Source organism: Protopterus annectens, chromosome 6.part0 (genome assembly GCF_019279795.1).
Source record: "Protopterus annectens isolate FY-2018-M chromosome 6.part0, PAN1.0, whole genome shotgun sequence".
Taxonomy (NCBI): Eukaryota; Metazoa; Chordata; order Ceratodontiformes; family Protopteridae; genus Protopterus; species Protopterus annectens.
In genome coordinates this window covers 1,709,848,985-1,709,873,841 of record NC_056737.1, presented here as the reverse complement: position 1 = coordinate 1,709,873,841, position 24,857 = coordinate 1,709,848,985, and the positions used below count along the sequence as shown (strand labels likewise).

Genomic DNA, 24,857 nt, shown 5'->3' with positions numbered 1-24,857 from the left:
AACCTGCATGTAGGCGTGTGTGTTTGGGCTATCTTAGGAGTCCTTGCCAACTCACCTTGTTGTGTGTTTTTACTGTATAGATATTATGCCATGGTGAGTTTTGTTGTAGTGTATTATATTCTGTGAGCCAGCAGTGTATTTTCCTTTTTCCCCCTTTTCTCCACTAAGTTGCAACTGCGGAGTTGGTATATATATATATATATATATATATATATATATATATATATATATATATATATATATATATATAATGGGTTCTAGGTTATAACACCGACAGCACACAACATCGACAACGACATCACTGACACCATATCATCAACAGCTCACAAACACGACACCACACACACTCAACACATCATCACAACAACCAATAAACAAAACAAATTCCCTGACCAAAAACCACACACACAACACAAGCACACCTAAATCCTAACAAACAAACACTAAACCTTACATACACAACTATCCACTACCCTAACCGAAACCCTAACCCTAAGGTCCATCACTATCGCACTAACCTAACCCGCTCCTGACCTAACTCACTTAACCGCTCAACCCAAACAAATTCACTACTGCACTTACCTAACCGGCCCTAACCTAACTCATTAACCGCTTCTAACCCAAAACATTCACTACTGCACCCTTACCTAACTTTCGCGCTAACCTAACTCACTTAACTCGCCCTAACCCAAAACATTCACTACTGCACCCTTACCTAACTCGGCTTCCTAACTCACTTAACCCACCCCTACCCCTACAGACCGCCAACATCGCACTTACTTACTGCACCCTAACGTCCGTCACTACCGCATACTTACACATCCTTTCCCCATCTCGGTGTTCTCCGCGTCGGTGTTTTCATCCGTCGATCTTCTCGAGTCGGTGATTTCGCTGTCGGTCTTCTCATCTGTCGACGTTGTAACCTAGACCCATATAATGGTATATATAATTTTGGGAGTGAGGGACTGGCCCTCCACATTGGGGAATGCAGGAAGGCTTACATTGTTTACTCCTATAAGATATATATATATCTATATATATATATATGGGTCTACCTGAGTTAGTCGAAATGCCAGAAGACCGACAAGTGAATCGCGAGGCCGAGAAGATCGACAGTTCAGAAGACGCCGAGGATGCAGACATGGGAAAAGGCTGTGTAAGTATGTGGTAGTGACGAACGTTTGGGTGCGAGTAAGGTAAGTGTGGATATTGACGGTGTGTGGGGATAGGGGTGGGTTAAGTGAGTTAGGGTTAGGGAGCGGGTCAGGTAAGTGTGCGGTAGTGATTGTGTTTGGGTTAGGGGTGGGTTAAGTGAGTTAGGGTTAGGGAGCGGGTCAGGTAAGTGTGCGGTAGTGATTGTGTTTGGGTTAGGGGCAGGTTAAGTGAGTTAGGGTTAGGAGCGGTCAGGTAAGTGCGGTAGTGATTGTGTTTGGGTTAGGGCGGTTAAGTGAGTTAGGGTTAGGGCGCGGGTTAGCTGAGTATGCGATAGTGACGGACCTTAGGGTTAGGGTTTGGGTTAGGGTTGTAGATAGTTGTGTATGTGAGGTTTAGTGTGGGTTTGTAGGGATTTTGGTGTGCTTGTGTTGTGTGTGACAGGGAATGTGTTTTGTTTGTTGATTGTTGTGATTGTGGTGTGTGCAGTGTATGAGGTTTCGTGTTTGTGTACCGTCGGTTATTTCGTTGTCGGGCATGTGGGGTTTCGTGTTTTTGCACTGTCGGTTATGTGGTTTCGGTGATTGCGTTGTCGGTCTTCTGGCGTGTCGATTATGTCAGGTAGAACCATATAGATATATATATATATATATATATATATATATATATATATATATATATATATATATATATTTTTTTTTTTTTTACTGGAGTAAACAACAGCAATAATAATACATTTTTGCCCAGTGAAAAAAGATGCTCCATGACAAAAGATTATGGTTTGAAGATGATGCTGGAATGATTCAAATGAAATGCAAGGAAACATTTCTTAATAGAAGGTACAGTGGACAGTTGAAACATCCAACTTGAGGAAATGGTGGAGGCTTAAATAGCTAGTGCATTTAAGACTATATAAAACAAGTCCAATGAGAATTTTTTAGCTTAGGTAAAAGTGGCAACACATTTTACAGGAAAACAAGTTTAATATCTAGACTGGAATATAATTGGACACGGGTATTTTCCCCACTGAAAGTGTTTGATTATGGCAATAAGTATTCACACTTCCTTGCAGAAGAGATATAATTTTGAGAACTTACTACGTTATGTCTCTTTTCTATTTTAGGTACACAGCTATATGGCTACACATTAGATGAAGAAACGATGACTAACACAAGCACTGAGGATGATGAACCTATACACAGACCAAATGACCTACTGAATCAGCCTGAGAGGAATTTTGATCAGAAGACATCAGCATTGCCCAAAGACCACTATCATTCTGATATAGAAGCTATGCAACCAACAGTGGAGGCCAAGCAGCATTTAATGGAACACAATCAGCAGTCGATGGGTGCCAATCAGCCTTCAGTGGAAAACAATCATCTGTCTACTGGTGTTTATCAGTATTTGGTGGAAGTGAATGAGTTTGGTCTGGAAGGCAAGAAGATGGGGCCAACCCAAATAACTACTGAACCAGGGGAAGACAGTGACAAAGGTAAGAAGTATCAACAAAGCCACAACAGTAGTAATGTTGTGAGAGCCCTGATAGTAAATCAATTCCATAAGATCTGTCTCCCTTTCATCCCTTTTTACTGTCTTTTTCCACTTGTCCCTTTGTCTTGACCTCCTTTATACTTTTTCTTTCACATTTCTGTACGACTCCTCTGACAATATCTATCCATGTCTTCGTGTATTCTGCCATTCCCACTGCCTTTTCAAGCCTCCTGTTGCCCCCCCCCCCCCATCTGTCCTACTCTGCATTTTCTCACACAACTAGCCAGTTCACTGTCATTTCCAGCTCAGATATTCTCAGCTGAAGCTCTCCCACACTTCTCAGAATCCCACATGCGCTGTAACATCAATGCTGTGTGAGTCACACTACCACCCTACATATTATGCACATCACCCATCTCTCTTCCATGCTTCTTATCCACCCTGTCCTGCTCCTTTTGTTATACTGTTGGATCCTTCACTTTTTACCTTTTATAATTATTGTTAATTATTTAGATACTTATTTTTATGTCATTACTTAAGTCTTCTTCAACTGTTACTCTTGACCTGATAAGCAAATGACAGTGAAGTGACAAGTAAATGGATAATTAAGAAGACCAGACCAACATTTACCACTTAATTTGCCCTATATAATGACAGTGAAAAAAAATAAGTCAAAGTAACTGCTTCTAACTCAGACAAATTTTCATGTCTTTCAAAAGCAATCAAATCAGCTCTAGTTCTATTTGAATGTTATAAATGCACAAGTGTATTGTTTTTCTATTTAAGCCTTACACCTATAGTTTAGAAATTAAAACAATTAAAATGAGACATATTAATTGATATATAGCTCCCCATTCCTCACTTCAAAAGTTAGGAAAAAAAACAAATCTAAAATACTAAGCCTATCTCACTTCAAAAAAGGAAATACATGTGACCAACATCCCATATATTTCCAAATGTTGCACACTATAACTATTAACTATAAATCAGAAAACAGCCGAACAAAACTTCAAAACAAAAATCCACCAGGCTTTTTAATAGTCTTCCAAAACCATTTTGAAATTTTGCTAAGAGTTTTTGCAAATCCATGAGATGTTATCTCTTGGTCTCTATTAACTGATAAACATTTGTTTCTGAATGTAACACATGACTGTAGAGTGTGAAAAGTTTAATATTTATTGCACAGTGTCAGTTCCTCATCTGACAGCTTGAATGTTTCCAGTGACACAAGCTTATGAGTTACACTTTTCATTTTTTTCTTGTTGAAGTAAATTAATTCTGGGTTTCCATAAAGGAAGCAGTGAAATATTGAACCATGTTATCCAAACAAAGAAGGGAAGCATGACAGGTCAGCTGGTTTTCATTAGCAACTGTTTAAAGATACGTTTGTTAAACGTATGTTAAAAGTTTTGCATTCCTAATATAAACTGTTACTGAAGTTAGATTTCCATATTGCAGAAATGGGTGAATGAATGATCATCTGGTAAGTAGAGCATTAAACTAATGAAATCATGCTCTTATTTCTTATAAGGTTTAGTCTTGCTTTATATATCTATATATATATATATATATATATATATATATATATATATATATATATATATATATATATATATATATATATTATAAATAATAATATGTAAGTTATAATTTATAATATATATATATATATATATATATATATGTGTGCGTGTGTGTGTGTGTATATATATATATATATATATATATATATATATATTCTAAATATATATATATATTCTAAATATATATATATATATATATATATATATGGGTTCCATACACTAGATCAAATTTTCACTAATTCGAAATAGTGCATGGAATGCTCACTGCAGTGAAAGTGCACTTAATCGAAAGTGCACTTACGCGAAGTTCAATACAACGAACAGGTGTTGTACCGAACTTCCGTGCAGTACTCACGAACCTTAGGGTTAGGGCACGGGTCATAGTAAGGGGATAGCCTGTAGGGCTATCCCCTTACTATGACCCGTGCCCTAACCCTAAGGTCCGTGATGACTGCAGTGCAGTGAAGGACATAGCGTCCTCCACTATGGTGCGATAGTCATGAACCTTAGGGTTAGTGCATGGGTTAGGGTAAGGGGATAGCTTTACTAACTATCTCCTTACCCTAACCCATGCCCTAAGGTCCATGACTATCACACCATAGTGGAGGACATAGCTTGCTTTTTATGTCTTCCACTGTGCTGCGGTGTTTTCGGTGAAGTGGACTTTTGCAAAAGTTCACTTTCATTAAAGTGAACTTTCGCAGAAGTGAGGCTTCCCATTACAAGTTCGAAGTAGTGAACTTTCGTTGTTGTAATAGGAATCCATAAATATATATATATATATATATATATATATATATATATATATATATATATATAATGTTACTATATTGTACATAAAACCAAAAATTTAACTCTAATTTTAAATAATGCACAATTGTGTATCTGTATTAAATAAAATTCTGGGAGCTCAGTATTTATAAATAACTTTGTAAATGTAGATGTTCGATGACCTCAACTGATCATATAATGGATCTTATCCAAAGCTGACAAGGTAGTAAATTGCATTTGTATTGAGCTTTATAAGAAAAATATTTTTTTCTAATACCATGACAGGAATGGACCTCATTCCTATGTCAGGGAACAATTGGAGTTCATGAAATTAGTATTGTTTCACTCTTTGATGTTAGCCAAAATGTTCTTCTCAGCACCTACAATGTGCGCAGAATTGACTCTTTCTGTAATTCATATGGGGTTACATGTATTAGTAGCATATCTAACTACAACTGTAAATTTCTTTTTATTAAACCCATTGTTTCTCGTGCTTTTGAAACTGTCTGAGTATCTTTCTTCCAGATTGCTCTCATTTCTACCTGGAAATTCTAATATTTTATGATTTTGTGTTTCTCTGTATGTATAACATTGTATTCACAGAGTGCAGCAATTTCACGCTTTTGTCTTTTTTCTTGGACTGCTATATCTGGTTTTCAACTATTGTTCCTTTTGTGGCACATCAATGGCTGTCTGATTTTTGACTACTTCTTTTTTGATTTCCATTCCCACTTGACACTGAAATGCTTTAGATAAAACAAACAAAGTTGTCATCTTAGATTTCTTCTCCCCATGTTTTAAAACTTTCATCGATTTTTGAATCTGATGAGATCAGTAGATATGTGTGCAGTCCCATGATTGCATGTAATCAATTTTGAGGAGGCCCATACCTCCCACAGAAAGTGGAATACATGATCTTGGTATACACTGATTTTATATATCATTTGATAAGCAGTAAGCCCTTCTGCATGTGTCTTGATTTACTAAATCACTTTGCATATTTGAAGTCTTTAAATATATGATGCACACAGTGTATTTCAGTGTATATGTTCATTTGTTCATATTTGAGGGGGTATATATGCCAGTGACCAGAAAGATAAATATATACTATCTGCCATTATACACATACATACATATAATGTATATCAATATAAAGCTATAGATATATATGTGGGTAGGACATCTCCTGCTATGGTAAATTCTTACACAGCTGTACTATGTCCTTCCTTAGATCACTGTTGCAGTATTCCAGTACTGATATGTGATTTCAAAAAGTTAACATTTAGAAAGTGTGAATAGATTTCATAAACTGTAATGGATCAGGTATAGAGAAAACTGTCAATTAATCTGGAGAGAACAGATGTGGCAAAGTAAGCTCTGGATCCTGAGAAAGCATCTACTTTATAATGTTTTGTGAAAGTGTGCACAGATGACCAAGTGGCTGCTTCAAGAATGGCCATGGAATTGATTGCTTTGTAAAAGGCTCTAGAGGAAGCAACTGTTCTAGTGTAGTGGGCTTTAACCAGGTGATAGTTAGGATTTACCACAGTGGATGTGACAAGGAAATAGACTCAGATATCCAGTTAGCAATGGTTTGGTAAGAGACAGGCTTACCCAACTTGGCCTTTTGAAAGGGAACAAACAACTGGTCAGTTTTCTGAATGTCATTAATTTTATCCAAATATAGTCTGAGCTGCCTGTGCACATCCAGGAAATGAAGCATGTTTCACTTTTGTTCTGAAGATTTGGAAAGAAGGTGGAAAGATTGAAGGCTTGGTTAAGGGATAACTCATTGACTACTTTACACACAAAGGAACGACTGATGCTCAGAGAAACCCTGTCATTATGAAAAATGCCCTAAGGGCCTGAAGGTCAGAAACCTTTCTAAAAGAAGTAAGGACCACTAGTACAATGGATATTCATGTGCAGAATTTCAGAGAAGTGAAAGCTGCTGACTCAAAAGGTAGCTGAGTAAGCTTTTACAAGACAAAGTTCAAGTCCCATGAAGGGGGAAAACCCTCCTAGGTAGGTTCAAATAAAGGACACCCTTGATGAACCTTTTTTTACCTCAATTCTATAAAGCAGTGGTAGGTCTAGAGGCAAACATGCAGAGATGGCATCCCTTAATAAAGGGGTAGGCTAGACTGGCACTTAGTAGTTCACACAAAGAAGAACGAATAGTAGGAATCCCAGTTTGCATATGATTGATTTTTCTTGTTAGTATGAGAACAGACAGAAAATTATTTCTATTTGGAGATACAGGATTTTCTAGTGGTAGGTTTTCTCACCTCTTGAAGAATCTATAGCATGTCCTCAGAAAATTGGTGTCTGAAAGGGATCAGAATTCTATCATCCACACTGTCCTGCTTAAAGATAGGTGGTTGGTATAGGGTAAAGAGCTCGTGTGTGAGAAAGTCTGCTGTACAGGATAATTTGTGATGATGACCCCTGGCCAGATAATAGCTGCCTGGGCCAAAAGATAGCTGCCAGCAAGAATATCGGCTTGTCCCTTTCAATCTTTAACAGAATCTTTGGGATTAGGGGTAGAAGTGGGAAGACATAAAGAAACCTTCCATCCCAAGGAAAAGACATGGTGTCAGTCCTCTAAGCCTGGGAGCAAGGAGTCCTGAAGCAAACTGCCTGAGCTGCTTGTTGTGAATGGTGGCAAATAGGTCTATCTGAGGAATACCCTGTTTTTGTGGAATATATGTAGGTAGACCTCCCTGTTCAGCATTCATTCGTGAGGATCTTCCAGGGATCTACTTAGAAAATCCTCCAGGACATTGTCCTGAGAGGGAATGTAAACTGCTTATAGGGACAGGTTTGCTTATATGGCCTATTCCTATGCTAGAAGAGACAGTCAGCATAGTTGATAAGACTTGATCCCCCCACACTTGTTTATATACCACATGACTTTTGCATTGTCTGTAAAGATCCTTAGGGGACCTGGATTTCATGAGTGGTAAAAAATTTGCAGGGCCTGAATGAGTGTGCTCATTCACTTTACAGTGATGTGTTCTGTCCTTTGTTTTGGGGTCCATTGCCCCTGGAGTCTTAGGGAACCATGTATTCCCCCTATGTCAGGTCTGAAGCATCTGTGTGTAGTTCCTGAGAGGGAACTCCAGGTTTGAATGTAAGGCATGGACTGAGTTGCACCAGAGAGATCCACCACTGTAATTCTAACTTCTGAAAAGGAAGTAGTAGGATCTGATTATCCAAAGGATGACAATGTTGAGACCAGAGAGATTTTAGGTACAACTGGATCTTTCTCATATATGGCTTTGTGAAGGAATCATGGGGATGGATGCAGCCAAAAACCCCAGAGATGTGATAATTTCCCTTGCAGGACAAATTTAAAGAGGCTTTAGGGGATGAAAGTACATAGAAATGGACGTGATTTTCTCTTGTGAGAGAAAGACCAGCATGAGACATATCTAGTGCGCTGTCTAGAAAGACTAGGTCCTTGCTAGGGGTCAGTGCAACCTTTTTTTTAGATTTATTGTAAACCCCAGAATCTGTAGAAGGGAGATAGCATAGCTGAGATGCTTTAACAGATGCTCTTGAGAAGATGCCTGTATTAGCAGGTTGTTGAGGTATGGGAATATCTGAATACCCTGAATTCTGAAACAAGTGATTGCAGGGGTCAGGAATTTTGTGAAGCATCTGTGGGCAGTAGGTAACCCAAAGGGTAAAGCAGAGAACTGCAAGTGTGATGAACAAGCAGAAAACCTTTGAAACTTCCTGCAAGAAGAATGAATGGGAATGTAGAGATGAGCATTCTTCATATCCAAGGACACCAATAAAAGCATGTGGAAGGATGTAAGGAAGGAGAGTCTGCAGAGAAAGCATTTTGAAAGAGGGCAGCTTCAGGAAAGTGTTATGATTTGACAAATCGGGAACAGAGCCTCCATTCTCCTTCTTTTCTAAGTACCAGAAAAAGACTGGAATAAAACCCTTTTCCTACATGCTGCACGGGCACAGATTATATTGTGTCTTGTTCATGAAGACCCTGTAAGATAGCAATCAAGAGGTGCACTTGTTTGGGAGGGGGTGGTGAGATACCTTTGAAAATTGGAATATCCTTTCAAATCATTCTGTAGCCTCGATAAATAATTGACAGGACCTATTTGCCTGAGGTTATGAGCAGCCAAGCTAAAAGGAATGAGGGACAGACCGAGGGAAACAAGAGGTGGCAGGAAATAGTACGGCTGATTTTTGTTTTGGAAAGGGAGGTTCCTAGACTTGGAGTTTCTAGCAGGTTTATCCTGGAATCTTTTCACTTCTGTGCAGACCTTGTGTCCCTAGGAGAAAGTGGACTTAGTTGGGTAGTTTCTCTAATACCTGGGAAAGAGATAAGGAAGAGTTTCTTGAAATCTTGCATCATTTTCCCTTGTACTTGCAAGTATTTAATCAAGTTTGCAGCCTTAGAACTAAATAACAGATCCCTGTTAACACAGGAGTAGCTAAGCCATTTAGACCCCAGGGTGAGACCCTCATTTGGCAACTTTAGGACAGCAATATTTAAAAGCTGTCCCTATTTTTTTGGGCTTTGATCCTATTATTTTAGGCTTTGTCCAACCTTCTTGTGCTAGGAGATTGAGAGGTATGCCCCCTAACACTGCTTTCAAGAGAGACAGAGACATATGTTACTTTTTTGATTGACCATGAAGAGACTAGTAATATACATTTGGAGGATGTAAGTGGCTCACCCCATCATTAGAGATGCAGTGGAGTCTGTCTCCTTTGCAGAAACACTTAAATTTCAGTGAGTCTGGTCATCAAGGGGTTTTAATCTTCAGAGAAGGGATTTACTATGTCCTTGTTTTAAAAATCAAGAAGAACATACATTAAAGTTATGCTTGGATGTGCTGCATTACTTGCTTTTTTTCTCTAAATGTCCTGGCAATCGCTTCAGTAATTTGTCCATGTACGCACAAGCACTCAGCATCAAAATGAAATGTTCCCCCCAATGACCCCCTTCAGCCATTTTTGCAAGTATGCACAAGCACTCAAATGACACCAAAATGAAAATTTCCCCCCAAAATCCCTTCAGCAGTTTGTCCATGTATGCGCAAGGACCAAATGACACCAAAATAAAACATTTCCCGTAAAGATCCCTTCAGCAGTCTGTCCACATATGCACAAGCACCAAAATGAGATATTCTCCCAAAGAAGTCTTCAACAGTCTTTCCAAGTATGCACAACCACCAAAAGGAAACATTTCCCCAACAATGCCTTCAGTAGTACTTTATCCATGGTTGCAAGCAACAAAATGAAACTTTTCCCCAACAACCTCTTCAGCAGTCTCTCCAAGTATGCACAAGGAAGAAAATGAAATGTTTCCCCCAATGGTCCCCTTAGCAGTCTTTCCATGGTGCACAAACACCAAAACAAAATTTTACCCCCAACGACATTTCTGTCCAAGTTTGCACAAGCACCAAAATAAAATTCCCCCCAACCAATCCCTTCAGCAGCTTGTCCAAGTATGCACAAGAAGCATACATACTAGTAATAAATCCTACTCACTAAACCTAGGATCCCCCTTTTCCACTGTATTGGTTTGATCAGTCATATTGGACGCATAAGATTCAGATGCCATACTGGCCTCTGGCAGTGTTGCAGGAACCTGAGAAATGAACAAATGTGCAGAGGACACTAGCAAAGCCTCAGTGGGTATATCCAAGTCTAACTAGGCAGGTGTTAGTTCATTTCTAGGCAGTACAGCAGCAGGGGGGGTGGTGAAGGCAGCAATTTCCCCAGGTGGAAAGTGTTACGGGGTGTGAAAGAGAGCTTTTTTCTATATAGTACAGAAAGGCACTTGGGTAAAGCCCTTTTTTGTTTTTCCTTTTTTTTAGCTCTTTATTTGAAGAGCTGGGCTGCAGATTGTCTTCCCACTGTAATTCAAAGATTTCTTTCTTCTATTCTTGGGAGAGCTGGGAGAACATGGATTTGGTGTTGTCTGATTGGCTGGTTTACTGTGGGAAGAATTATATTCTTACAGTAATGTGAAGACTTTTTTTTTTTTTGCTCTTCTGATGATAGCTGGGGGGGGGCAAGGATTTTTTTCCTCTTAAAGAGCTGACGGGGTGGGGCACAAGTTTGTGAGAGTGGTACAGAGCACTAGTTGAGACAGCTACTCCTCTGGGCCTAAGCCATTTGAATTTCTTTTCTGAATGACAGGGACACAGGATGCCAAGGTTTTACCATTTTAGATTGGGTGAGGCACTTCATGCTCTGAGTTTCTAAATAGGAACTAAGAGAGGAAAGATGTACGTGTTGGGTATTTTGTACAACTGATTGAAAAATCTGGCAAAGCTTATAGTTTTGTTCTGCTCCAAGACAAAAAAGACACTGGGAGTGGAGATCCTTATAAGGAATTTTCCTACCACAACCTCACTTACCTCACTCTTAGCTGATATCTAACAGATTAACACATCAAATTACAAAGAAAGCAAAGAGGGTTTCCCAATGAGGCACTTTTCTGTGTAAGCAAAGGCAAGGATGATACCAATGACCATGCGAACAACAGACCGATGGATTTGAGGCCTGCTTTCAGACTGGCAGTGAGATAGCCTGAGGAGCTAACGCTCCTATGTCCACTTATGTACCCTACATCCACAGGCTTAGGTCGTATGTCTGATGTATAGCACTATGGTTTTGGTACCCTGGGCAGACATCCAGGTTATTTGGTGAGATAACCTACTAGTATTGGAATACTGCATCAGTGATCAAAGGAAGGGCATAGATATAGATAGATATATTTTTGTATACTTTTTGACACTGGCATGTGTAGTAACTATGCTGTAAGGATACTTTCCATAGTACTAGACTAGCAGGACACTGGAATGACATCTGAGTAGCTTTCTTGTTTAAGATAGAAATGTAAGATTTAATGCCACCACTTCAGGTTTTCAGCATACTGGAGAGACTGGTAATGATTTTGTTAAATATCATTTAAGCAGAGACCTCAGACTAGAACAAAAATGCCTAACCCTTTCAACCTATTATAAACCTAACCATCTGTCCACAGTACTTGTCCTGAGTGCTCCTTGCTGTATACATTGTAACCTATTCTTCCATTTTTTCCAGTTGTATGCTATACTTACTGTATTTTTGCATTCATTTTTCTAGATGATAACATTCCCAATCCCACTGTAGGTCCAACAGTAAGCTTGTTGCCACCAATCAATGGTAAGAAAGGACCTGGGAACCAGAGCAGTATGGCTAGCTTCAAAGCCAGCAATAGTAGTATGAAAGCTGCAACTACAGGAATCGTACGAGGAGTGCTGCCTGAGGAACTGCGAGGTAAGAGATGTCAAATGAGCTAACAGTAGCTTCTATAACCTACCCTACATAATTATCATAACTGCATGGCTACTTCTCTCAGAGCATCATTCAGAAACCTTTTATGCAGAGAATATTTTTATCAGTCTCCTCCCTTTTTACCATTTACCATTAAGTTCTTTCTTTCTTTCTCCTTCCTTCACACTCCTGCATTCACTTTTTCACTTCAAGTAACTAACCTCCATGGGGATTACTCTTCCATTTACTCCTTCTTCTTCTTCTTTAACTCCTAATCTTTTGATAAATACTTTTTATTCCTAAGATTAGATTGCTTTTCCACTCCCACTATGTGTTTATAAATAATAGTCATACCTATGCGTTATCATATCAGTATATGTTACTGCAAATCAGCACACAAACTGAATTAGTATTCTATGAAACATTAAATCTGTGCTACAATTTCATTTTAAGGATATTTGATATTAGCTGTACTGTCATGCAAATGTATAATCAGTTTTATCAATATGTTAATTCTGTTTCCAAGTTATTTTTTGTAAATATTAATTTTATATGAAACATTTCTGTATTTTATGATATAAACTTGCATAAAGATACTGTGAAATTTTTCTTCCCTGGCCTCCTCTGTAAATGGGCTTTACCACCCAGTTGGACTTTCTTGGTCAACAAAAATAAGTAAAATAAATACATAAAATAAATTCTATGAGTATAGACTGAGACTAGAATACTTTGATAAGAAATTCATTTTAAGTTACAAAGTTCATAAGCAGTTAAAGGACAGCTATGAGCAGAACCTGAAAAGAAATCAAGCTTTTGATCATTTTTTGATGTTCTGTGTAATACTAATACCCATGGCTCACTGTGACTTTGTTTCTTAGCCAACGCTTATTAATAATTTTTATTTGTCAGACAGTCTGTTTGATCCAAAGTCTCCTATCTTGTTTTGATAATACCCAACAATGTGCTGTCATTTCTTGAGACTATAACTTTGAACTACAGTCTGCAGGGTCCAAGTTTTTCTTTGCAAAGGTCCTGGTGAGCTTTTCAAATTATACCCTTTGATCTTCAACCATTCCATGCTCCTAGAGGAAGTTTTATGAGAGTTTCAAGTAATCATATCTCTACTTTCACTGACTTTATAATATGATACCTGTATCTATGAAAAGGAGAACAGTTACAAAAAGAAAAGAAAATAATAAAACTGCCTCGGAATTTGCAAATAGCAAAACTGGAGTTGCGTGTGCTCAAAAATGACAGTTAAAAGAACTGGATTTCTCAGTAACGACAGGCTGAAAACAATGTTTCAGTATCTCAAAAGGTATTTTCCTCCCCACAAAAAGACACATTCATTTGCATACATAAAGTATGATTTACCTTGATTTACCTGTTTAACTATTTCTCACTTTGTGTGGCTTGTATATGCTCTTCAGTTTTCTCAGTCCATACCATGTTTATTTTACATAAAATATCAAAAGCCTTTCATCAGGAGTTTGTCTCTTACATCTTACTGCTCATTAAATTTCTCCTGTGGGGAAAGAGCTGATCTGCAGGAATATCAGCTAGAAGGCTCCTGCTACTGTGTGGAATTATTCTCAGCTGACGGAGCAGCTCAGTATGAAATTATGGGGAACTTAACAGTGTTGTCTGACAGGGGAGTGAGTGGTGGTGGATTCCCTGTTCCTAACAAATTCTTAACTTTTACAAACAAATTTAATTTAAGCCCTGACTGTAACTGAGAAAAAGAAAGGAACCATAATGAGAGTGAGTGAGAGACTAAAAACAATCTACTGCCATTCTCTTCAATGATTATGAGAATATTCATTCTAAGTGAATGGAGAGAACAGCCTGAAATGTAATTTTTTGGGGACACACATTACACTGTAAAAAGGAAAAGGATTTAGTGAAAATTAAAATCAAACAAAATCGTGTTAGCATGGCCACCTCATCATGGTAGTTTGAGGTCGAACAACTTAAAATACACAAAGAATAAAATATAATAACTACTTAAACTATTTAAAGTGCTACATGGACATTACTGGTTACAATACAAGATAAGAAATTGTAAGCAGCCAGCTACTTTGAAGATGAAGATAAAACAAAATCATGAAAGCAGCAAAACAGACAAAGAATGGACAACGCACCCATGCAACCAAGGAAAAAAATGTAATAATATTCCAGACTGGCACCATGTTCCAGTAATAAAGGCAATAGGCTGGTGAATGTGAAGAAGTTCATGCTTTAAGGTAGATTCAGATTTAGGATCCTCACATCACTATCACTAAGCTGCTGAAGCAGTTTGACTAAGATTCTATAGTATCTTATCTCCCTTACACACCATCCGCACAGTTAGATAGGCGAGGAAGAAGCAAATGCTTCAAAATACCCCTGTAACCAGTCTTTACCAGGATAAAGGAGTACACTAAACCCCCCAGTACGATAGCACATGCAAGTGCAATGATAAAGAGATGGAGTACTTCAGCACCCCCTCAGCCAAAACAAAAATGAAATTTTCCAAGAGGGAAAAGAGGCAGCGATACAATTCCCCACAGCCAAAATTTAAATGAAATATCCCTACAGCAATAAAAAAGGTATTTTTTCTTTGATCATGGTGGTCCTTTTAGTCAGTTATACATACAAGGAAAAATAAAGGTAAAGACAAAACAACATCATATTGAGGGACCATTTTGCAAAAAAGTGACATTAAATGGAGACCAACATCACTTCAGAATGCCTGCCATTTGGTATCCATCTGATAAAGCTACTGTTAGTAATCTATCATAATAAATGTAGTCTTGTTCTTGCATCACTAACAGTAGGTTCATTAACAGTTAAAAGTTGTACTTTTTTATTCAAAGATTCACAACCACGGAGGTTGTAATATCTAATAGGCAGTGGTGGCTCATGCTATTGAACTGCAGGACTACAGCCATCCCCAGCAGTACAAATGGACTACAGCCCCCCCCCCCAGCTGTGCAAAAAGAAAACCAAAATAAAAAAAAATCCCGGAACTCGTGCATGGAAACTCGAATCCAGACTGCTGTTTAACCAGTCTGGTGCATGCTCGGAATGCATAGAGGCAGTGCATGTGCATTCCAGCACTGGTTAACCAGTCTGTTGCATGTTCAGAACACATAATGGCAGTGCACGCACATTCCAGCACCAGGAAAAAACATGGAGTTTGGGTATCGGAGCAGATGGACTTTCACTGCTTATTTGGAGCAGTCTCCAGGTACTAGCTTTTTGTGTGTGTGCCGTGTGCTTCTTTTTCACTTCTTGAACTAGGTGTGTGTGTGTGTGAAATGCCCCAGTTAACTATAACTGGTGGCTAGAGAGAGTAACTCAGGTTCAAACCCTCAACCTTGGGTGCAGGTAGCAAGAACCTGAATTCCCTAACCACCACCACTTGTGAAAAGCATTCAGATTTTTGCCTCATATTTTTGCTCTATTCTGTTCGTCATAAAATCTGTGGTTTTCTGGATTTTGAATTCATTAAATAATGACAGACATTTGAATTTCAGGATTCATATTCTTCAGAAAGTATGTGGCAATGCAAAACATTTTATTGTAGCAATTTTCTAAGTTTATAAGATCAATATTTGAAATGTGTCCCTATTTTTGGGGCTGTATTTCCCCATTATTAGCTTTGTGCAGATTATTTGTGCTAAGCGGTAGAGAGCTATGGTGAGCACTGAATTCACTTATTATGTTTGGGGGCTGTACTCCCCCATTATTGGCTTTGTCTATGTGTTTTGTGCTAAGAGGTTGAGAGCTATGGTGAGAACTAAATTCACTAAAGGATAGCCATTTAAGTTTCAGTCTTTCTGTTTTTCAGCTGATATGGCACAGTGGTATGTTGCTCTGAGTGTAGTGCACAGGGTCCTGGGTTCAAGACTTGGCAGTGAAATGCATGGCGGTAGCACAGCATTTTATTCTAGCAACTTTCCAAGGTTATACAAGCAATGTTTAAAATGTGTCCCTGGTTTTTGGCCTTTTGTCGTTCCCCCCAATACATTTTGGCTTTTACCTAATTTATTGTGCTCATGTGCTACAAAGTTGAGAGATACAGTTGAGTGCCAAGTGGATTTTACAAGGAGCTAAGAGCTTCAGCGTAAGAGAAGTTTAGTGCTGGTTATGCTGAGGCTGTTTGAATTGTTAATAGCAAAACAGATAGTGTACTTGCTTTCAATGCAGAAGGCTGCGGGTTCTACTCATGCAGTATGTAGATGCATTGCTGATACTGTACTGTGTTGTACTTTTAAAGGGGGTGGATGCTGCAGTCCTGAGACTGTCCTCTTTGGTGGAGATACCTAGTAACTATGAACCTGTTATCAGTTTGCCATCCATCCCCTATTGCAATATTACTAGCTTATATTTTTTTAATGTAGCATGGGCAATTTATTCCTCAAGGGCAACAGGCACTTTATTTGTAGATGAAACAATGAAATATAATGTTGTTTGCTAGCAGCAACCTCTTCATTAGTTACAGATCTCTTTAATGTGGAATTATTTAGATGATTTTTACTTCTGCAGAGATTGTGCATATTTGCTGATACTGGTGGATTGTAGAAGTTTGAGTAGATTTTTATGATGGAAATGTTCTAAACTGGGCAGTTTTGTCATTACTGGTGCATGCATTTTGTTTCTTTGTTTACTGGAAAAATGTTCAAAACAATAAAATTAAAATGCCCTCTAACAACTCTACTGTATTATACAAGGAATATAATTGAATGCAATCAGGAAGGTGTATCAAAGAACACATGTATGTTTTGTGTGCAAGGGGCCTATGATTTGAAAACAGCCCAAAGTTAATCTTTATCTGCCACTGGACAGATATTTTCTTTGAATGTGGGTTTCAATGCTGTTTCAATGAATGTGAGTTTCAAGGGCAGAGAAGTTTTAATGCTAAGTCTATTTTCATTGTGAGACTCCATTGCTTTGTTTAGCAGATGTCTATTAGTGTTTGTGCTGTAAAATGTAAAATTAAACTTTTAAATGAAATCCAAATCATCATTGAAGTAAAGCAGTATGCACATTACAGTGTTTATGGTAAATGGGATGAAATAGCCAAGTAATGGGGCATTGGAATGGCTGCAGGGGGAGGCCCCATTCAACCATGATTTTGTGAGGGGGGAAGGGCGGCAAACTCAAAGACAGCCCTGGCTGAACTATACCTCTCAACTGTACAGATTTTCACAGAATGAATAGATTTTTGCTTCTTTTTGATTTGTTCCTCATAAAATTTATGGTTTTCTGGCAAATCATTTAGGAATGAAGTCACCAATTGAGTTTCAGAATTCATACCCTTCAGAAAAATGCATGCTAAAGCAAGACCTGCTATTCTATCAACTAAGTTTATACAGCAGTAATTTTTAGTACTGTCTGTATGTTCTTCCAATATATTTATCCTTGTCCAGATTTCCTGCATTAAGAGGTTAAGAGGTACATGCAAATAAATTTCTTTATACAATTAGGTATATCCAAACCTCTCAACTGTCCCCGACTTTGGCTCAAAATATTGCTCTCCTCCTAATAATCCCTCCCCAAAATGGCAGTTTTGGAAGAAAATGTGGAGGGTTTACAATTAAGAAATAATTGTAAGGATCAGAGTTGTAGATTACTTTTATTTCAGAAATACATGTAGATTCTCTTATTTTGTCAGCTGCTCAACTTAACAGTACTAATATTAAAAAGTGTCCATTCTTTGACAGGTTTCCATCTGTATTGTGTGGCTTTTTTATATTTTTGCATCATATTTTCGGTCCGTTTTTAATAAAATTGTGTTTTTTTGGCAAATTAGTTGCAAATCATTAAAGACTGAAGTTAACAAATGACAGACATTTGAGTTTCAGATTTCATACCATTCAGAAAAGTCATACTAATGCAAGACCTACTATTATATTATCTTTTTAAGTTTATAAGAGCAATATTTAAAAATTGTCCTTATTTTTGGGCCTTTGTCCCACTTCTGTTTATGACTTTATCCAGATTTATTGCTCTGAGGTTGAGAGGTATGACAAATGTGTAAGGGCCATCACCATCAGCCAGAGACATTTCAAATTGTGACATGCTTGCTGCAACCCATTTCCCTATGTAATGACTCTGGATGTGTCCAAGCAAGGCAAGGAGTAGTTATGCAGTGTAAGTGTGCAGAGTATCCCCCATCCAAGGTAGACACAAGTACTACAGTGGCTTTTCATCTGTCCTTGATTTTGCAGAATGTTTTGGTTTTCTGTCATATTTTTATACTGTTGATTTATGCTTCTTATTATTCAGAAAATGCATGTTGTTGCACTGCCTGTTGCTCTGTGTTTAAGTAGCAACACTTTAATGACCATCAGATAAGCTTGTCTGAGACTGTAAGATGCAAGTAAGCTTTAATAAGCATACTGTTAAAGAATTACCAACACTGAAAACCTTTTTGTTGTTGCCATGTAGAGAATATTTACATAGCTAGATAACATATAAGCCTTAGGTACTGAAATGCATATGACAGTATTTGTAATAAAGGACAGCATTACATTATTTTCAGAAGCTCAATGCATTTTTTGGATATTTGCAATCATCTTTTCAGGCTTTACCAGTAAACTAAACAGAATGCAAATCTATCATGTGTAGTCCATAACCTGTGCAGTAATCCTTTAAGCAATTTATCTTGAGCTTGTTTCTTGTTTGCTGGTCATTTTTTACTTTGATCATGTTTTCCGCATGAAACAAGTAGATAGTTGTTGTCAGGCAGCAGGTCTTTTTTGGATAAGAAACATTTTTACAAGTGGGGGTATCACAGAGATTGATACTTTCAGCATTTTACTTGGTACTTTTATAAAGCTGAATATAAATTATAATTAGAACTGCAGTGCAAGGCGAAGTGGTTTGAGTTGAGCGCTGCTTGTTTTTTTATACTTGATTTTGACTTGCATTCCAGTAATTTATTTAAAAAAGTAATTTATTTTTTCATGCCTCACACCCTTTTTGTTTCCATCTAGATATTAAGTAAGCTGTCATGTAGCCAATGCATTGAAATTTTTTTTCTTCTACATTTCATTTTGTCTTGATTGGACTCTCATAATGACGGTTTGGCACCCAGGGAAGCGTATTTAATTAAAGACCCAGTTTTTGTGGTTGTGAGCATAGCTCCACTCCTTTCTAATTGGTCACACCCCTTTTCATTGGCCCCACCCATTCAACTGTCTCCTGTAACCCCCCTTTGATTTGAAGTCACCAGCCACCACTGCTAATTGGGGCTGAAATCTTTCATTATTTATTAACTTTTTGTATTAATATTTTGTAGGTTTACAAACTGAGTATTAGTGAAGTTGTTCAGTTAACTTAGATATGGAAATTCATTGGAGAACACTGTTTTGGTAGCCCTGCCTCTACCATATTTCCTCTATTTTGTGGCTGAGCAAATTATAAAACGATAATCATTAAGACTGATGCAAGGACCTTAATGGTGCATAGAATTCCAATATATGATTAAAACTGTGCTTAGTTTCTGAACATAGTTGTCCTTTAACCAGTAACTGATACCTTTGAAAAAACTCTGAACAATATAATTTTCAAACAAAATTCATCTTGCGTTTCATTTGTCTGAATCACAGGTATCATATCCTTTTGTTAAAATAATCTTCTCAAACCTACTTTATGCATGTTGTGCATTATCTAAATAAAAGTACATTGTTACATAACTTAGAGACTTCCAAAAATTACTGACCAAGATCAACCAGAATTCTTAAAAATGAGATTTACTCAGCAATGCATCTTGCAAGGCTGTAAATCCCCTTGGCATTCATTGGTGTGATGTAAAAGTATCATTTTCGTTAAGTAATTCACTATAGGAGTAAGCAAAATTTCATACATAAAATATGTAAATGGAGATTTATTTCATTTTATAATTGTATGTTAACATTTTTCAGTGTGCCTTTAACAAAAATGACACCTGTGTACAGGTGGTGCCATTCTGGACTCAAACAGAAGAGTGAAGTGAGTGTCATATTTGAATTCTGATAAAATCAAAGCTCATCTGCAAGTTTCAAGAACAGCTATGCTGCAGTAATATATTTAACAGCGTTAAACGTAGACAAATATATCTAACGTTCTCTTGTTATATTTATTTATCTAGCTATCTATTTGTTGCATTTCTCTGCTAATACTATTCATTGTATAATAAAGGCCCATTACTATTGAAAATCGAGAATGCTGATTGGACAGCCCAACCATTGTAAATCAAGAATAGACCAATATAAAGAAGTCCAGCCACTGTGTAGCCAGTCTTTCTACTGGAAAATGTACTGTAATACCATCCTTGTAACCCACTCTGTGGAGCAAACTAATAGTTTAAGATTTTTTTGAAAGCAGTTTGAATTGTCCACTTAGAGACACAAGGAAACTAAACTAATGTATTTCTTCTTGTGCTTCTTTTTCTACAGGAAGAAACACATTAGCTTACTTTTTCCATGCCACTAAGCAGAGAATTCAAGCTGCTTTTAAAATATTCTTAAACTAAGAGTCTTCTCCATGGAGTAGGTTACAACAGTATATATTTATATATATATATTTCTTCTTCTTCTTCTTTCTGCTTTTCCCGGTTAGGGGTCACCACAGCAGATCACCTGTCCGCTCATGATTGGCAGTGGAGTTTTTACAGTGTTGAGTTGCCAGCCCGGCACCCAACCTTCCACAGAAAGCACACACATGCACGCACTCACACCTAAGGCCAATTTAGAGTGTCCAGTCCACCTACAGCATGTCTTTGAGATGTGGGAGGAAACCGGAGCACCCGGAGGAAACCCACGCGACCACAGGGAGGACATGCAGACTCCGCACAGAAGGCACCCCAGCCGAGAATCTAACTGGAGAACCTCTTGCTGTGAGGTGACAATGCTAACCGCTGTGCCACCATATATATATATATATATATATATATATATATATATATATATATATATATATATATTTAAAAAAAAAATCTCACACCTTTCCATTCTGGAAACTTAGAGTCAGTTCCAAAGCAACTCACTTAGTAATTTCAGTCCTCAATATTTAGTGTTAGAAGGGCTGGGGGGGGGGGTGCACATGCGCAGTATGTATGTTAACTGAGTGCACCAGACAGCCAAAAGCCAGTGGAGGAGCGCTAAAGATTTTTAACACAATGACATTATTTAGAAAAGCTAAGATTTTTTTCCTAAATAATATCATTGTATAATAGCTATAGTCCACTTCCATGTGTTGGTAACACAGGATTTATCTATGATTGACTTTGTTTAATCACTCGGCTTCACCTTGTGATCAAATCACACCAACTAGAGGTAAATCATGCATTATCCACACACACAGATGTTCTTCGTGTTTCACTGTTGCAGTCATTACACTTGGGTTATCCTGCTGGCAGGCTACCCTCAGTCGGCTTGAATTCCAAAGTCTAGGCCCGGCATCGGTCACTGTTGCCTCTTCCCTGACGTCAGTGCGCCAGGGGTATAAAGGATGCAGCTGACACCATTTTCTTCAGTCTTTCTTGCCGCGTGGTGCCCGAAGCAGAAGCAGTTCGCAAGTGCCGATCGGCCGACTCCTGAGATTTTCATGTTCGAATTTCAGATCCGAAGTCTTCATTAAAAGCTAAGTACCCCATTGGGGAAAACTTTTTTCTTGCTCCAGACCGATGTCAGAAAAAGTTAATAATTGTATTTCTTGTGGGAAGCAAATACCTCATAAGGATTTTCATTCTTACTGTATTCCTTGCCTAGGCCCTGACCACGACATTGCTTGTTGTCGGTTTTGTGCTAGATTTAACCAGCGCACTATAAAGCCCCGGTACGATTTTGCATTTCACTATTTTGGCAGACGATTTAATTACACAGTGCTGTCAGATAGCCAACTGACTACTGCAATTCACAAGAAAAGCAAAGAAAAAGAAAAGGACAGGCATCCGAGGTCTAAAACAGACGACGAGGCTTCTTCTAAGCCAGTCGCCAGTTCGCCGGTTCTCAGTGAGGTGCTTTCGCAGCCCCTGACGTCCGCTACTTTGGACCTGCAGGCCGCTATAGACTCCCACATGGAGTTGCCTAGGTCGCTGGAAGCTCAAGGTATTGGACCTTCAGAAACTATTCCCTCAGATGGATCCAGAGCTGCTAAGCAGGCATCGGCTTCTGAGGGTGTTTTCAGACCTACTCAATTGTACATTAAAGCGACTCCAGCTGCAAAGGCAACGACTAAAGCATCTTTAAAGACAAAGAAACAACAGCCTCATGGTCAGGCCTCCATGCCCAAAAAACAGATGCTCAAAATGGCTGAAGACTTAATTACCTTGATCAGGGGTTCCCATCCCCCTCCTGATAAGAGGCCTAGGCAAGAGACAGAATATGAATCTTCAGATCAGGTTTCCATTTCTTTAGATTCCTCTTCTGATCAAGAATACTCTCTTCCTCCCAATGAGGATTCTGATGCTGAAGAATCTATCCCTTCAGCCTCTCCTCCTGAGGGTTACTCTTTTGGGGAAACCTTGCATACCATGAGGGAACATTTCCACTCGGAGAGCCAAGATTATTCTGAATCTAAGAAAAGGCTCAGGGACTTCCTTTTTCTCCCACAACACAGGCCCCTAGCTATTCTGCCTGTGTTAGACATTGTAGGTGATGTATTTTCAGAGTCCAGTCTGACCCCTGACTCCTTACCTCCAGCTCCTGTTAAGCCGGACAGGTACTACAGGGTACCTGACTCTCATAATTCCTTTTCAAGAACCCTGCTGCTGACCCAGAAACTATTTCTCAGGGTCCCAAAGAGGTCAAGGCATCCACTGCAAAAAATCCTACCCCCTCCGACAGGGATTCTAGGGCATTAGACAGATGGGGAAAGAAGATTTACACCTCTGCTACCTTGGATATAAGGGCTTTAAATTGTCAGTTTCATATGTTCAAATATCAGCAATATATTATGTCACTGCTTAAACAGAAAATGTTGATACATTCTGAAGGTGCAGAAAACAAACAAATGCAGGATTTATTGCATGTAGCTGAGCACGTTGCAAAGCATACTTTGCAATGTGGTTTTGATTCTTTGGAGGCCTCCTGCAGGGCCACTGTCACAGGTTCTGTCATTAGGAGGAATGCTTGGTTAAAGGAACAAAATTTACCAGATCATGTTAAAGCAAAATTATTAGATGCTCCATTACAGCATGATACTTTGTTTGGTGTTAAAGCAGAAGAGGTGTTAAAGGAAATGGAGGACAAAGCTAAATCTATGCAAACAGTCAAGGATTTCTTACAGATGCAGCCTCCAAGATTTAGCAGACACTGGCCTACAAAGAATTGGTCCTTTCCAGTGTCAGACAGACCACAAAGGGGCAGATACAGACGTCCAAGAGGCAGATCCCAGCCCCAAGGTTCATACAGGTCTAAACAATGGGGTGCTTCTACCTCCAAACGTGGAGAAGACAAATCACAGCCTAACAGGAAATAGTCCCAATGACTTCCCCCTGCCTGTGCCGAGCACTTATTTTCTGGCAGCACCTTTAGGGGGAAAACTAGCACTTTTTTTCTCAAAATTGGCACATAATAACCCAGGACAAATGGGTCTTAGACATAGTGTCACAGGGCTACAAGTTCTCTTTCATACCCTGCCAAGGGCAAATGGTTGGCCAGACCTACCAAAAAAACAATGGGCAGAGGCACAAAAACAAGTCTCATCCCTACAAGAGCAGGGACAAGGATTTTATTCAAGACTGTTCCTGGTACCCAGAAAGGACAAAGCTTGGAGACTGGTACTGGACCTATCTATTCTAAACACGTATCTGGATATACCAAAATTCAAAATGTTGACCTTACATCGACAAAACCCGGATAATTATAGACCCATCTCACTTTTAAACATAGATATGAAAATTATGACATCGATTTTGGCTAACAGGTTGAAAATGGTAATTAACCCTATAATATCTGATGAACAAGCCGGTTTTATAAATAGCAGACAAACTATAGATAATACATTAACACTGCATACAATGATTTCTCATGCCACCCATAAAAACCATAATCTTTACGCACTTATAATTGATGCACAAAAAGCATTTGACAGAGTGAACTTAGAATATTTATTTGACATTTTAACATGTTTTAACATACCACAAGAATTCACTTCAACTTTAAAAAATTATATACCAATCCTTATACAAATCTAGTCATTAACAGGAATCTTTCAAAAGAATTCAAATTAAAATGGTACACGCCAAGGCTGTCCTTTATCTCCTTGTTATTCAATTTGTATTTGGAACCTCTATTTTGCACATTAAACAAAATATCTATCATAATGCTCCAAGGATCTATGGTACGAAGATCACAATGGCTGCTTTTGCAGATGATTTGAGTATTTATTGCACAACACCTGTTTCGGATACTAATAAAATATTAAAGGCAGTAGAAGAATTTGCAAAATTTCCAATTATAAATTAAATTTAAAAAAAACTAAGATATTCCCATTAAAGACACCTACACCTTTTTCACTATTACCATTAGTAGGGCAGGTAAAATCAGAAGAAAAATAAAATACTTAGGAGTGGTTTTCTCA

At 38.3% G+C, this 24,857-nt stretch overlaps 1 protein-coding gene across 4 annotated transcripts in view; it reads left to right on the top strand.

Annotated features, from left to right (window-relative positions):
• KIAA2012 (KIAA2012 ortholog) overlaps positions 1–24,857 on the top strand; it is a 971,910-nt gene that overhangs the window by 480,232 nt on the left and 466,821 nt on the right. For all 4 annotated transcript variants that reach the window (XM_044075102.1, XM_044075103.1, XM_044075104.1 and 1 more), the window contains exons 9-10: positions 2,276–2,647; positions 12,132–12,305. In XM_044075102.1, the coding sequence (XP_043931037.1) occupies positions 2,276–2,647; positions 12,132–12,305 (546 nt within the window). The remainder of the gene's footprint in view (positions 1–2,275; positions 2,648–12,131; positions 12,306–24,857) is intronic.